The sequence below is a fragment of the Peromyscus maniculatus genome, chromosome 4 (genome assembly GCF_049852395.1).
Source record: "Peromyscus maniculatus bairdii isolate BWxNUB_F1_BW_parent chromosome 4, HU_Pman_BW_mat_3.1, whole genome shotgun sequence".
NCBI classification, from domain to species: domain Eukaryota; kingdom Metazoa; phylum Chordata; class Mammalia; order Rodentia; family Cricetidae; genus Peromyscus; species Peromyscus maniculatus.
Window position 1 is genome coordinate 138,090,592 of NC_134855.1, and position 15,455 is coordinate 138,106,046.

At 48.3% G+C, this 15,455-nt stretch overlaps 1 protein-coding gene across 1 annotated transcript in view; it reads left to right on the top strand.

The window, feature by feature from the left end:
- Arhgap40 (Rho GTPase activating protein 40) overlaps positions 1-15,455 on the top strand; it is a 41,559-nt gene that overhangs the window by 12,947 nt on the left and 13,157 nt on the right. Inside the window, exons 2-8 of the mRNA XM_006971059.4 lie at positions 2,275-2,471; positions 6,311-6,528; positions 7,065-7,134; positions 7,610-7,761; positions 10,469-10,634; positions 14,641-14,732; positions 15,225-15,302. Of these exons, the coding sequence (XP_006971121.3) occupies positions 2,275-2,471; positions 6,311-6,528; positions 7,065-7,134; positions 7,610-7,761; positions 10,469-10,634; positions 14,641-14,732; positions 15,225-15,302 (973 nt within the window). The remainder of the gene's footprint in view (positions 1-2,274; positions 2,472-6,310; positions 6,529-7,064; positions 7,135-7,609; positions 7,762-10,468; positions 10,635-14,640; positions 14,733-15,224; positions 15,303-15,455) is intronic.

The following is a 15,455-nucleotide window of genomic DNA, read 5'->3' on the forward strand; positions in this document are numbered from 1 at the left end:
TTTCCTGTCGGGATCTGCTGGGGTGATGTGGAGTAAGGCCAGTGGCGAAATCCTCTGCTTTTCTTGCTTCTGTTAGAAATGCTTGTGATGACTTCAAGCTGGCTCACAATGAGAAATAAGTCTCCAGGTAATTTCATCGAAAACTTGAGATCCTCCTGCCTCAGCCTTCTGAGGACCGGCATGATAGGTGTTTATCACCAGCTCAGAAAGATCTTGAGAGGTAACTATCATCAGCTCTGGGTCCTGAGCTTGGCAATGATAGAGGCTTGCTGGAGATGCAACTCACATGCATTTAGGCTGTGCAGGTCAATGGGCTCTCATGTGTTCAGAGTAGTGCAACCATCCTCAAAGCCATCATAGAGCATTTTATCACCCCCAATAGAAACACTGCCTTCCTCTGCAGTCACTCACAGTGGTGTGACAGGCATAGCCATGTGCCATAACGTCCACTTGAAAATGTCAGAGCTTCTGAGCACCTGACATTAAGACTTTCCCTCTCTAGGCTGCCATTTTAGGTGGTCTCTACCACAAGATGGCCAGGGCTCACACAATAGGAGTGTGCTGTCTCTGTAGCAGGGTGGCTGGTGCTTTGAGGAGATGGATTTGCAATGACATTGGGGAATGGAAGATGAGCTGAAGCAGCGTAAACTCCATGACTTCAATGCCAAGTGCTTAGTGGGAAACAGCTAGGCAAGAGGTCAGCCCATCTTACCAGGTTGACATTTCTAATGGTGCTTGTTCACTTGGGTGGTGGCTGGGTTTGGGTTTTGCTATGTTCCCATACAGTTACAGGTGTGGAAGTTCCCACCATAGGCTCTTTCTGAATGCATGCCCCTTTACCAGAATGCATCTTAATCTAAAAGTAATATTGAGATCGTTGTCTTTGTTAATGCTCACCCAACATGTGCCCAGCCTGTGTTTATTTTCTCACCGCTTCCCTCGTGTGTGTGTGTGTGTGTGTGTGTGTGTGTGTGTGTGTGTGTGTGTGTGTGTTCTGTGCTGGGGACTGAACCTAGAGCCTTGTATGAGTCAGGCAAGCACTCTACAACTGATCTATATCCCTAGCCAACATTCCTTCTGCTTTTACCCTTTGCCATTTTGTATTACGTGCTTTATTTTTTTTTTATTTCAATTTGTGTGTGGATGTGTGTTTGCACATGTGTTCATGAGGAGGCCAGAGGTTGACACACTGGGTATCTGCCTTGATTGTTCTCTACCTTATACAAGGAGAGGGATCTCTCACTTGAACCCAGAATTTGCTAATTTGGCGATTCTCTTTAGCCAGCTTTCTTGCCCCTGGGAATCCACTTCTCTGCCTTCTGAGTGCCGGGATTACAGGCCCAGCACTGATGTGGGTGCTGGGGATTTGAGTTCCAGTCCTTGTGCTGTGTGGCCAGTATTCTTCTGTCTTTGCAAAGCAGCATCTTCATCATTTTTTTTTTTAAATTGAGCATTTAGGGTTTGTTTTTCTAGTTTGGACAGTTCTAAGCTTGAAGAAGCTTATTGTCTTTATTAGAGGGACCGGATCTTGCCTGGTATCAATCCTAAGCTCAAACAGCTATAGAATTTTCTAGATATACTCACTTCCCATTTGAGGAACCTGGAGGTATTGTCACTGATAGGGCCAGATAAAGGCTCAGCAGCTTGTGGGTGCCAGGGTTGGTGTGTTTGGAGCACTATTAGCACCAAGGTCCCTGAAGCCTCTGGCTCTGATGGAAGCAGAGACACGTCATCCCAAGCTCATTGGTCGTCCTCAGCTGTCATTTGCTGGGACCAGGAGCCCGACTCTGTCTTGTTTTGGAGTTATCTAGATGCACGAAGTAGACATTCGTTCTATGTTGTGTGGGAGGACAAGGAGGGTCAAGGGAGGGATGCAAAGTCCCCGAGGACAAGCTGCGCAGTCACTGTCATGAGAGTCTGGGACGGAGACCCTGGCCCCCATCTCTCATGGCTGCAGGGAGGGGCTGGTCTCCTGGGTGATCTAGATTTTATCAAGTGGACAGCTGAAACTGACCATCCTTCGAAACAAGGACTGTCGGCCCTGCTGAGGGAGCATGAGGCCCTTTAGCTGTCCATGGCATCAGCGGCATTGCTTGTGACCAAGGATTCTGTGTCCTGGCACAGCAATAGCGGAGCCTGGAAAAGGCCAAGGGTCCTGGTCAGTTTGCTGAGAGCCGGTGTCTGATATCTGGAGAGGCACTAACTTCAGGACAGACCCAGGCCTGGCACAGCAAGAGCAGAGCCTGACCTGACACCCCCTTTTCCCTTGTACAGCCCCGGCCCCCCTACAGGCCCCACACATCTGCAACAGCGGCCTCCGAGGCTACGCCCTGCTGACTCCTCCCACTCACGGCTATCCTGGGCAGACAGCTTGTCCATGGATGGCTTCTGGATGGAGGTGGAACGGATGCAACAGAGGGCCGGAGCGAAGGAGGAGGGCAGCCGTGGAAGCGGAAGCCAGCTCCTAGAAGGTGAGCGACCCTGGCTGGCCTGCAGGATGGATGCTAGGGCCTTATTCCAGGGGAGGATTTGTCAGGACCCACACACGAGCGAGAGCATGGAGGACTTGCTGGGACTGCTGCAGACGTCTGTCCATTGCTTCCCTGCCATGTGTTTTCCATGCCTTTGTCAAGGGATCCTCCAGCAAGGTCAATTAATTTGTCCCCCCTTTGATGAAATAAGTCAGGAGACATCTATTGAGTGTCTCTTGTCTGCCAGGTAGTGGATTTTTTTGTTTTGTCTTTTGAGACAGGGTTTCTCTGTGTAGCCCTGGCTGTCCTGGAACTTGCTTTTTTTGTTTGTTTGTTTGTTTTTGTTTTTTGTTTTTTGTTTGTTTTGTTTGTCTTTTGAGACAGGGTTTCTCTGTGTACCTTTGGAGTCTGTCCTGGAACTTGCTTTGTAGATCAGGCGGGCCTCAAACTCACAGAGATCTGCCTGCCTCTGCCTCCTGAGTGCTGGGATTAAAGGTGTGCGCTATTACACTCAGCTGCCAGGCTGTGTTTAGACACTGGGATACAATGAAGAACACCGAACAGTCCAGGAGGACCTGACACTCTAGCAGATTCTACACACTCTGCACGGTATTCAACTCCCCCGTCTCTCAGGGTGCCAGCAGTCATGTGTCCCTGTAATCACATCATAGGCCCCTAAACACTGTAGCACAGAGCAGCGCCAAGCCACTGCTAACACGTCTCACAGTTCTGGGGGTGACAGGGCTCACCCGGGAGGTTTGCTTAGGGTCTCTCCTTTAGTGACAAGCTCAAGGTCACCTGGGTCAGCGTCATCTCAAAGGGCTTCTTACCCCTGTGTCTGGCAGTGCGTGTGACCTCCCATACCTGTGGCCTGGGTTCAGACTCCTCCAAGTAGCCTCTGTGCATGGTCCAGGCCTCCTTACAACATGGCATCTGGGCGTGATGAGTAAGGGCCTTGGAAAGAGCCAGGGTGGCTATTCCTGGTCAGCCTCAGGAGACAGCCACGGTCACTTAGTGCTTCCTATTTCCCCATAAGCACCCATATTCCAGGGGAGGGCACTCATGCACCTCCTCTTGGTGGGGTGACACTTCCCCTAGCCCACAAGCCTTTCCAGAACTGGCCTGGAGCCTGTCTCCGCCTCATCCTCTAGTCCACCACTCTGCCACTCTCTCCTCTCTCCGGGCCTCCTTGTTGCTTCTGCTCATGAAAGCACACCCCTGCCTTTGTCCTCACTGCCTCCTCTTTCTAGAACACTCTTTGTCCAGCTACCTTGTAGGATCTGTGCTGGGCTCAGAAGCTGGAGACTTTTCAGACAACAAAATAAACACAGGGTTTGTGTAGACTCAGGACAGAGGGAGCCAAGAGCATGTGTAGTTCATCATCACCACTACACTTTAGGCTAGGAATGATGGCTTTTGTTGTGACATTGTCATATAGATAGATCATTCTACTTTGCTTATACTCATGCCTCCCACTGCCCTCTCCCATCCCTGCTCCTGATGGTCCTTTCTGTGGTTCATTTTCCTCTTGTCTTCTGCATATGACAGGTGGTGGTGTACTCCACTTCTAATGGGGATATTGTCCCTTCACAATAGCTTTAAGTTTGACCCTACTGTTTATTGCTCTCTTAGCAGTTGGACCTGGGAGCCTAAAAATGAGGCAGACTAAAGTCTCATACAATAGCCAACTTTATTCAGAGCACTAGACAATTTACACTCTTGAGGGTTAAGCAGGATCACCTGGGTAAAGTGTACAATCACAAGGACAAGCCACATGTGGCAAAAAAAAAAAAAAAATGCTCTTCCGTAGAAGCTCATACATGACAACAGCCAGTTGTAATGAATAGTCTGAAGTAAACTCACTTCTATCCGCTACACCTGAACGATTCTGTCTTTTGAAGAAACTGATAGCACAGACTCTTGCTTGTTTTCTTACAAGCACTCAAAATTCTCACAATTCCATTCTTGGACCGTGTTCTGACATCTACAAGTGGCCGCGAGGCTCTGTTGGGTCTGTCTGCCTGCCTTTGAATTTTCCTTTCTCTCATCTCTTTCTTCCGGGTGCTGGCCAGAGCCTAGGCTGCCTTCCTCTGGTACAGTGGGCTTTCCACGCATTCTCCAAAGCTCCCTATCCTCCCTCCTACCCCCATGTGCCTGCTCGTCCCCGGCGGCCGATCTGCCAGCTTAACTCCAACAGCATAGCCTTTTCTCTCTCTTCTCTCGCCCTCCTCTGGGCAGCTGCTGAGGTTTACAGCTTGCCTGCCCTAGAAGTTTTCCTTTAAGCTCTAATAATAGAGCTTATTTTTTAAGCTCAAGCTTAAAAATAGTAATTAAAAAAAAGGTAAAATTATGGTTGGTGACTAAGAAAGAAATATTTAGTAAATAATCATGCAAGGATAGTTAAATCTAGGTAAAGACTATAAGAATGTATTAGTTGCCTTTATTAGGGCTATGCTAGAATATTTGACAGAAAAATTATAGTTTTAAAATATTTATTTTTATTTTATGTGTGTGGGCACTTTACCGACATGTATATCTGTGCAACATATGCATGCAGTACCTACAGAGGCCAGAAGAGGGTGTCAGCTCCTCTGGAATTGGAGTTACAGACCAGAGTGCTGAGAACAGAACTGGGGTCCTGTGGAAGAGCATCCAGTGCTCTTAACCACCGAGTCATCCCCCAGTCCTTGTTTAGCTATTTTTGAAACCACCAGCTCCTTCCTGACTGCCTCATTCAACACATGATGTACTGTAGCAGGAATCTTAGAAGGTCTTATTAATAAAATCAAACCTGAGGCCAGTTATTGGGGTGAACACTGGAAGATCAGAGAAGCAGAACAAGCCACAGCTACCTCACCTCACCAGTTCCTCAGCTGATCCTGTTTCCTCAGACTGGAGGCCTCTGAGTCCTCATCCAGAATGAATCTCAGCTGAACTGCAGCTTGAAAACCTGAAAGCTTAACTAGCCAAATGCTTAACCAGCAAAATGCTTCTAGTTCCTGGTCCTCACGCCTTATATACCTTTCTGCTTTCTACCATCACTCCCTGGGATTAAAGGCTCCCTTTCTGGGATTAAAGGCATGAGTCACCATGCCTGGCTGTATCCTTGAACACATGGATTTCTGCCTCTGGAATGCTAGGATTAAAGCCGTGTGCTACCACTGCCTAACCTCTATGTTTAATATTGTGGCTGTTCTGTCTCTGACCCCAGATAAGTTTATTAGGGTGCACAATATTTTGGGGAACACAATACCACCACAATGTACAACTACTCATGCCCCACCAGCCCTCTCGCGGGTCTGTTCAGCTTCCTTGGTGAACACTTGGCTGTTTCCCCCATGACAAGATCAGTGCCTCCCCAGGGTGGTCTGGGTAACTGGGGACAGTGGCCTAGGCAGTGTCCCAGCCCCTGGCCTGAGTTCCTGGAGCAGAGTCCCCATAGGTGGGACTGGAAGCTTTAGTCTCAGCTTGGTTTTGCTATAGGATGCTGGCGTGGAGCCTAACCCACTATTCCAACACATCAAGGTCTTGAACAGAGGGTCCATGCTGTGCATGCCTGGGCCTCCATGATCCTGGGATTGGTGTCTTTGCCAGATATTGTGGCTATATTCCTGATCCAGAGTGTATGGGATCCTCCCTGGCTTGCTGTCTCTAAGAGCTGTTCATAGAAGTTTAAATCTGGATGCTAGCCAGTGTTGCAATCACCTCTAATTCTTACCTGGGGAGAATCGGCTTGGTGCTAATGGGCTTCAGTATGAGCATCACAGAAGCTCCTCTCGTCTATGTGAGCATATGGAATTCTGTGTGTTTATCTGATGTCCTCCCTCTGTCGGCTAAAGGGGACGCTGAGTCTCAGTGGCTGCGGGACGCAGGTCTGTCCGGCCTTGTTGGTGGCCTGGGCTCGGATGGCGATCACCAGAGACTCCTGTCTACACTGACACAGACCCAGGTGGCTGCCGTGTGCCGCCGGCTAGACGCCTATGCCCGCTCAGCCCGAAGACGACACAAGCCACCCATCAGAGATGTCAGGGATATCTTTGGGGTCTTCACTTCAAGGGTGAGTAAGGGCCATTAGGCACTGTCTTTTGGGGCCTCTGTGATGTCATTTCCACTCTCATGTGCCTCTCTGCATGCCACTGTGTCCCCAGGCAGTGTGTGCGTGTGTGTGTGTGTGTGTGTGTGTGTGTGTGTGTGTGTGTGTGTGCTGCACATACCAGTGTGTGCATTCTTGTTGCCACCGTGTCCTTGGATGCCTCTGAAAGCTTAGGTTCTGGCTAAGTCATCACCAAAGCAAACATAGTGCTTTCTGTTGTCACTTGTATGTTCTGCTGGCACTGAAGCCTGACAAGCTGTGGGCATCTTCTTTCTGGGATCCACAGGAAGGGGACAACCCTGTGGTTAAGATGATAGGCATCGAAGCCAGGTAGTCAGGCCCCCGTGTTTCTCCCCATCCATTCAGCCGCTGCGGCCTCTCTGAGCTTCAGTCGCTCTACCTGTGAATGGTTCTTATTTCCCAGGGTCTGTGTCCCGCGGGGGGGCCCCCCCCCCCGTTCCTCCCACAGGACTAACTGATGCTGTCTACAATTTGTATAGGAAGCAGCTTCAGAGAATGGGGACTCGGGAATGAAATGGACCCATTCTGTGGATTCTGCACCTCCTGTAGGTAGGTGGCCTTCATTCTTCAGGGCCCTGGGAATCCAGACTGCATAAGCCTCCCTGTGAAGCAAGAGAATGCTCACCTCTGCCCCTTCTGCTGGTTCCTTTCCGTCCCTGCACAAGGGTAGTAGGAAGAAACTCCAAGGGGACAAGTTGGGTTCTTAAAAGGACTACTGCCATCAGTCCAGAAAATCTGTGGCTAGGTGATCACTTTTGTGGACCTCAGATACAAAACCGCTTCCTGGGCACTGAGCCTCAGCTAGAACACCACTTCCTGGGCACTGAGCCTCAGCTAGAACATCACTTCCTGGGCACTGAGCTTCAGCTAGAACACCACTTCCTGGGCACTGAGCTTCAGCTAGAACACCACTTCCTGGGCACTGAGCCCCAGCTGGAACATCACTTCCTAGACAGTGAGCCTGAATCCTTAGCCTAAGAACTTGCTTCTTAGTCAAACCCGCCTCTCTGCTTTCATTTTAAAGGACCCACAGATCCCAGGGGACCACAGGAGCAGGCTGGGATGGAGGAGGTCTTCAACATGGACTCTGCCTATTCTGAACAAGCTACAGTGCTCCTACAGAGGACCAGGCCATCCCCAGGAGGCACCTGTGCCTGGGGCAAGGGATCCCTGCCGGTGAGGATGCTGCCCCAAGGTCCCTGGGCACTACTCCATCAACTCCTCCTGCTTGCCAGGCTGCCAGGCACCCAGCAGGGGAGTCGTTGAATCACTCACTCACTTGACTCCTGCGGCTGTGAGCTGGGTGGCTTCTGGGTGTCAGGGACCAGGAACAGGGCACCTCGGAGCTCTTCCGGTGTTTCCTTTGAGGCTTTTGGTCGATTTTGTCCCTCATCCAACCAGCTGATCACCTCTCAGCAGTTTTTTCTAGTTATTTTGTTTGCTTTTAGAGACAGGGTCTTACCATGTAGTTCTGGCTGCCCTGGAACTCACTATAGACCAGGCTGACCTTGAACTCACAGAAATCGACTGCTTCTATCTCCTGAGTGCTGGAATTAAAGGCATGTGCCACTACACCCAGCTTTTCTAGTTATTTTTAAAATCAATCTTGGTGCCTGTTGGGCAAGAGAAACCCAACTTTTTTGGTTTTAGTGTTTTACTTTCCCCAATGCTGAGTTATCTCAGTATATTAGAATCAATAATTTATAATTAAATATTTAAGGGTGAAAGTTAGGGCCCGTGACGTGGTTTTGTGGTTAGAGGCACTTGCTGCCAAGCCTGATGACCTGAGTTCAATCTCCGGGTCCCACGTGGTAGAAGGACAGACAGACTACTTCAAGTTGTCCACTGGCTAACATGTGTGGCTCATGTATACACACACACACACACACACACACACACACACACACACACACACACACCACATACCACATACACACATACATACACTTACAGAGGCTATAAACAAATAAATATTAAATAAATTGTACTAATAAAAAGGATTGAAATTTTACTCAAAGTGCCCAGAGATTTGTGACACAATGTGATGTTTGTAGCTGTGGAAGCTTCCACGCAGATCAAGGTCTAAACCCCCGCAGTCCCTGAAGCACGCCCCCACAACGCCCTTCTCAAGCAGTCCCTCCCACATATGCAGTTAGCAGTATTCTGATTCTTTCGTGGGACATAGTCTTCCCAGGACCTGTGGTTAGTTACTAAGGGAGGTTTCACTGGCCACACTATGATGTGCTTGGATTACTGCAGGGACCATTTCACCAAGGGCCACCTTCCAAAGTGTCAGCCCCCAGGTTTCCTGCACACCTGTCTGTGGGCTTAGCTGGTCCTGGGAGATGAGTATGCCATTATGCTGTCAGTTTCTGGCAGTCAAAAGAGAAATGAGTCAAGAGATGTTAAGTGCCGAGCTGGCTGACGCAGAGCCAGACTGTGGACTCCACAGCTGCCAGGTCCCGGTCTTCCCACTGGCCACTGCTCTCTACTGTTTAGGGGGTGTGCCTTGTGCCTACATTGACCATGATCCCAGAACAAAAGAAATTCCTGGGGCTGGAGAGATGGTTCAGTGGTTAAGAGCACTGACTGCTCTTCCAGAGGTCCTGAGTTCAATTCCCAGCAACCACATGGTGGCTCACAACCATCTGTAATGAGATCTGGTGTCCTCTTCTGACCTGTAGTCATACATGCTCTATACAAAATAAATAAATAAATCTTAAAAAAAAAACTTTAAAAAAAAAAAGAAATTCCTTCAGTTCATCCAAATAGAAATCACACACACACACACACACACACACACACACACACACACACACACACTTAAAAGACAGGAACTACATAGCCATGGTTGGCCTAGACTCTCCATGTAGACAAGGCTGACCTCAGGGTCAGAGTTCTGAGTGCCTCTGTCTCCTGAGTGTGTGAATTGAAGGACAAGTCAGCATTTGAATCTATGAAATAGGATTCCAGGGCCTATGTGCTATATTTTAGCCATAATTATAAAATGCAGCCATGGTATAGACCTTGCCTCAATAAATAAAATAAAGAGTGATTGCCAGGTGTGGTGGTGCACACCTTGAATTCTAGCACTCTGTTGCGTTAAAAGCCAGCTTGGTCTACAAAGTGAGACCCTGTCGCAATAAATAGATGATAGATAGATAGATAGATAGATAGATAGATAGATAGATAGATAGATAGATAGATAGATAGATAGATAGATAGATAGATAATGATTGAGGAAGACACCTCATCTTCTGGTTTCCATATGCAGGGGCATATATGTGTATCACACATGTATACACACATTCATACACACATGCATGCATATCACACATGCACACATGAAAAAAAAACAAATAGAACTCAGAATGCTTCCATCTTCTTTGAGTGCTCTAAAGGGACACTGGAGGGTGATCTGATCAAGCCTGTCAGGAAATACCAGAATTGTTCCTCTTGCTGGCCACCTCTGGCTACACAATGCAGAAAGCTGCCTGCAGTGCCCCAAAGTGGCCTCTAGATGGTGCAGCTGAGCAACCCTCTTTTTTTTTTTTTTCAGTTACTGCTTTACCACTGTTGATAGGAAGGAAGTGGAGCCCTGACAGTCTAGGCCAAGGGTGGGGACAGAAGCAGAAGCATGGGTGAGATGAACAAAAGACAAGAATAGAAACATGATAAGAAGTCCATGGTGGGCCCTCTCCTCCAGGCCCCCTTGTTAGATTGTAGCTGCCAAAACCATCTTCATTATGGTGGCCTTGCTGGCTTTGAGCCTGACACAGTGTCACCCTCAGACTCATGTCACACTCACAAAAGCCTTCTGGTTGGACCTGCCTTACATCATCTTACACACCTCCCGACAGGTTGTCTTTGCTCCCTTCCCTAGAGGTTCAGAATCCCCAAAGGCAGACTGGGTGTGACCAGGATAGGAGACTTGTCTTCGAGGGACTTGAAGAAGATTCCTCCCTTGGCCCTGATAGAGCTGACGGCCCTCTATGACGTCCTGGGCCTGGACCTGAAGAGGAGCAAAGCTGGAAAGTGGAAAGGCTCAGGTCAGCCTGTGTGCCAGATGCCTGGCTGCCCCTCCAAGCTTGCCCCTCTGTACCCTCCTACACCCAGCCTCTGCCCCGTGAACTTGGACTGCTGCCCCACCCCAAAGAAGCACTCAGCGTGGTTCTGATACCTGTAGATTTTTTTTTCTGCAAGTGAAAACAATTTCCTAGCCAGGGACATGGTGCAACTGTAATCTCAGTTCTAGGGAGGCTGAGGCAGGAGGATCATGAGTTTGTGACCAACTTAGGCTACATAGCAAGATTCTGTTTGAAGAAAGAAAGAAACAAAACCCAATTCATATTCATTTCCCTCCATCCCTAGCTGAGTAAACATACAGGAAAATACAAAATGGAAAATACGATGCAGATATAAGCAGTACTCAGTTTCAGTGTTTTTCTCTCTCTCATCCTGTATTCATTTGTTTTCCTCTTCATATGATATGATGGTGGACATTTTCCGTTTTCCAGTCCTGTGTCCCCCACCTTTTCTGCAACAATGCTTCATAATGAACAAGTCCCCCCCCCCCCCCAAACTATGGCTTAATCATTCTTGTCTCTTGCTCTTGATCTAGTTCAGGTGTGTCTGAGCCTGGGGCTATTTTTAGGTCTCTTTCTCCTCACTGGACCACCAGGCCATCTGGAGCAGATTCTCCCAGCAAGAGCAGAAACATGGGGGGCAAGCACCCCCATCTAACACAAAGCCTCCACCTGCATTGTGCAGGTTACTGTGCGATCGATCTCAACTGTTCACACAGCCAGGCCCCACACCGGGGTGGGGTGCACTCTGTGTTCCCAGGGGGATGAAGCACAGGTTCACACAGCAGAGGGTGTTCCCTAGGAGCCCTGAATTTGGAACAACAGTTCCACTTATCACATCTATCAGTATTTCCATGAAAACATGATTTTCAGGACTACCAGACAGTTCAGCAAGTTAAAGCACTTGCTGCCAGACCTGAAGGTCGGAGTTTGGTCCCTGGGGACCCCTCCCCCCATGGTGGAAGAAGAGAACCAACTCCCAAATGTTGTCCTCACGTGCGCTGTGATATGCAGGCACCTTCCCCCACATACACACACAAAGAAAGAAAGGAAAGAAATTGTGGTTTTCTTTTTTGAAAAACTTCTTAATGGGTTTTAGAGTTAATTTTCTAGCTATTGTGCAAGATGGGCTTTATTATGACTTTTTCATATACATGTATCATTGTACCTTATCCACCCCAATGCCCTCCCTAGTCCTCACTTCTGCTGGTCCTTTTCCATTCAGAAATTCCCATCCAGAGATTCCCCCTTCTGCTTACATCACACACACACACACACACACACACACACACACACACACACACACACACACACCACACACCTAGATTCCACACATGAGAGAAAACATATTTTTTCTTTGCCCAGTCACCCTCTCTTGTTCCCCCAGACAACTTTTAGACCCCCTTTCACCCCCCATAGACTCTTTCTACTATGTGTGTGTGTGTGTGTGTGTGTGTGTGTGTGTGTGTGTGTGTGTGAATTTAGATTGTGTACATGAGAACAAGCACAGGGCTCTTTTCCTTTTAATTCTGGCTTATTTCACTTAACAGGCTGCTCTCTGTCAAGCCTCCTGAACATAGCATTTCATCCTTCTCTCTGTCTGAATAAAATGCCATCACATCCAGGTACCACAGTTTCTTCATTTATACACCATTGATGGGCATCGAGGTTGGTTCCGTATCTTGGCTATTGTGAGTAGTGTAGCAGTAATGTGGGTGTGGAGGAGCCCATGTTACACAGGCTTAGCTTCCTGCGGGTGTCTCACAGGAGTCCTATAGTTTTTGTTTTTTTGTTTTTGTTTTTTCCAGACAGGGTTTCTCTGTGTAGTTTTGGTGCCTGTCCTGGATCTGGATCTCACGCTGTAGCCCAGGCTGGCCTCCAACTTACTGAGATCCGCCTGGCTCTGCCTCCCGAGTGCTGGGATTAAAGGCGTGCCCCGCCGCCGCCGCCACCACCACCACCACCCGGCCTAGTTTTTTTGGCTTTTTTTTTTTTTTTTAGATTTATTTTTATTTTATATGTATAGAGAATTTGCCTGCCTGTGTGTCTATATACCATGTGTGTGTAGTGCCCTGCAGAGGCCAGGAGAGGGCATCACATTCTCTGGAACTAGAGTTTTAGCAACCATGTGAGTGCTGGGAACCTCTTAACTGCTGAGCCATCTCGATAGCCTACAGTTCTGTGTTTGTTTTTTTTTTTTTTTTATGAATCACCAAAGGATTTCTACAGTGACTACACCAGCTGGTGTTCCTACCAACGATGTATTATATACAGGCACATGTCCCATGATGTCCTTGCCAGTATTGATTATCATTTATTAGTTTTGATGACAGCTGTTCTGAATGGAAGATATGGAATCTCAGTAGTTTCGATTTGCATTTCTCTGATAACCAAGGATGTTGAACTTCCCCCCAAATATTCATTAGTTATTTGTATTCTAATTTTCAGAATTGTCTATTTGATTTGTTACCCTGTTATTGATTGTTCTTTATACACCCTAGATATTGATCCCTTGGTTTATGTATAGTTTGGCCACATTTTTCTCTTGCTTTGTAGACCATTTGGCAATTGTTCCGTTTGCTGCACAAAAGGTTTATTTATTTATTTTTTCTAATTTAATTTAGTCCCATCTGTTGATTCTTGGGTTTGTGTTTTTGCTCTTGGGAGCCTTTCCAGAAAGTCTTTGCTTGTATCATCATCTTGAAGTATTTTCCCCTAACTATTTCAGGTTCAGGTCTTACATTAAGGTCTTTGGTACATTTTGAGTTTATTGGGTGGAAATAATGGCTCTAGCTTCATCCTTCTAGATGTGAAGATCCAGTGTTCCCGACACCATCTGTTGAAGAGGCTTCCTTTCTTAGCCTTGTCAAAAGTCAGGTGGCCACAGCTGTGTGGCGTTATTCCTGGGTCCTGTGTTCTGCTCCACAGATCTGTGTCTGTTTTTCTGTCTCATGGTCTGTCACTATGGCTCTGTGGTATAGTGTAGACCAGGCATCGTGAGGCTTCCCATGTGGCTCCTTCTGTTTGGGGTTTTGATTTGGCCATTCAGAGTCTTTTGTGCTTCCATGTGAATTTAGGATTGTTTCTTCTAGTCCTGTGGAGAATGTCAGTGGAGTGTGGCTAATCTGCAATACACCTCTTTTTACACTATTAATTCTGCCAATCTGTGAACACGGGAGGCCTTTCTGTCCTCTTACGTCTTCCTCAATTTCTTCCTTTAGTGGTTTAAAGGGAATCATAGTTTTTAGCCATTGTACTATTTTTCTTCCCATGGTCATACCGTAACATATTTAACCATTTCCCTATTAGAGGATATGTATTACATCCATTTTTCCTCCTGTTACAAAGTGCAGCCATGGTTGGAATGCATCTAAGTTTAAAATAATTTTTTTGAGACAGAATCTCACAAAATGTAGCCCAGGCTGGCTCCTAGCTTTCTGCCCTCCTGCCTCAGCCTCCAGAGAGCTAGGATGACAGGCATGAGCTATGGTGTCCCACTCATATTAAGTTCTGGGAATTTATTACCCTTTAATAGTGTGTGCGCTCATCTCACTGTCTCACTGTCAGCACTATGCACTGCTGTTTTTGTGAGGGTTTTTCAAAGACGGGGGTGGGGGTGGGGTGGGGGGTGGGTTGGAGAGGTGGAAGGAGGGGTCTCCCAGCAGAGAGGAGAAGGGCTGTGGAAGAGAGAATGGGAGAGAAGACAGTGGAGGGGGTGTCTGGGGCAGCTCTGCCCTGGCTGCTGGCTCACACCAGGGAAGCCGGACTTGCCCCTTTAGTGCCTCCTTCCCCGGGGAGATGGCCGCACTGTGGCATGCCTGATGTCACCAGATGCTTCAGGTCCTCCCTTCCCCGGGACTTGGTCCTCCCAAGGAGTGATTGATTCTGGTGGCACAGCCAGGCTTGTGGGTGGAGCTGGGAGTCGCGGCAGACCTTGAGATGCCCCCTCTGCTCCTCTGGCCTCCCGCAGACTCGGGCCTTTTTGGCGTGCCCCTTGACAGCCTGCTGGAAGCTGACCACAGAGTCCTCCCCAGCACCCAGGTCCCACTGCTCCTGCAAGCTGTGAGTTATCCCCGGCTTGGGCTTGCTCAGCCCTTGAAGGGCTGGCTCTGAGGAACATTTGGGAGATGCCTACCACAAGGGGAAGAGCCTGGGCTTTAGAGAAGGGGAGCTGGATTCAAATTCTGTCACTGGTATCTGCTGTCTCAGAGACCGGGGTGCAATTGTGAACGTCTAGATCCTTCCTTTAAAAGTCTGTGAGCTGGGGTTTGACAACAGTCTCCTTTAGTTGAGGGCTGAATGAGAACATGGCCCTGAAGCTCTCAGCACAGTGCCTGCCTCACACAAGTGGTTCAGGAAGCTCAGAAGGCCTGAGGACTTGGCTCAGGGGTAGAACACTTGTACAACATGTACAAGACCCTGGTTCCGTCTTGTTATTTGAAGGAACCCTTCTAGCACTCCCCCCTTCCTGGTTTTCATGAGAGACAGACACACCCTGCCCCCACTTGCTTGCCCGCAGTGGCTGGCTTGAGTGATGCCCCTTTCCTCCGATAGTTGCTGTCCTGTTTGGAAAAAAGAGGGCTGGACACAGAAGGCATCCTCAGAGTTCCTGGATCCCAGGCCAGGGTCAAGGTAATGGCTGGCTTCTTCTACCTCTAAAGGCTGCTTCACTTCTCCACGCTTGGTGCACTGTTTGGCTGGGAGAGAATCTGGGTCCTGGCTGGCCTGTGGCCTGCTTTTGGTGTGGTTGTGGGGTTCCAAGAGACAGGTAGGTGACCAATAGAG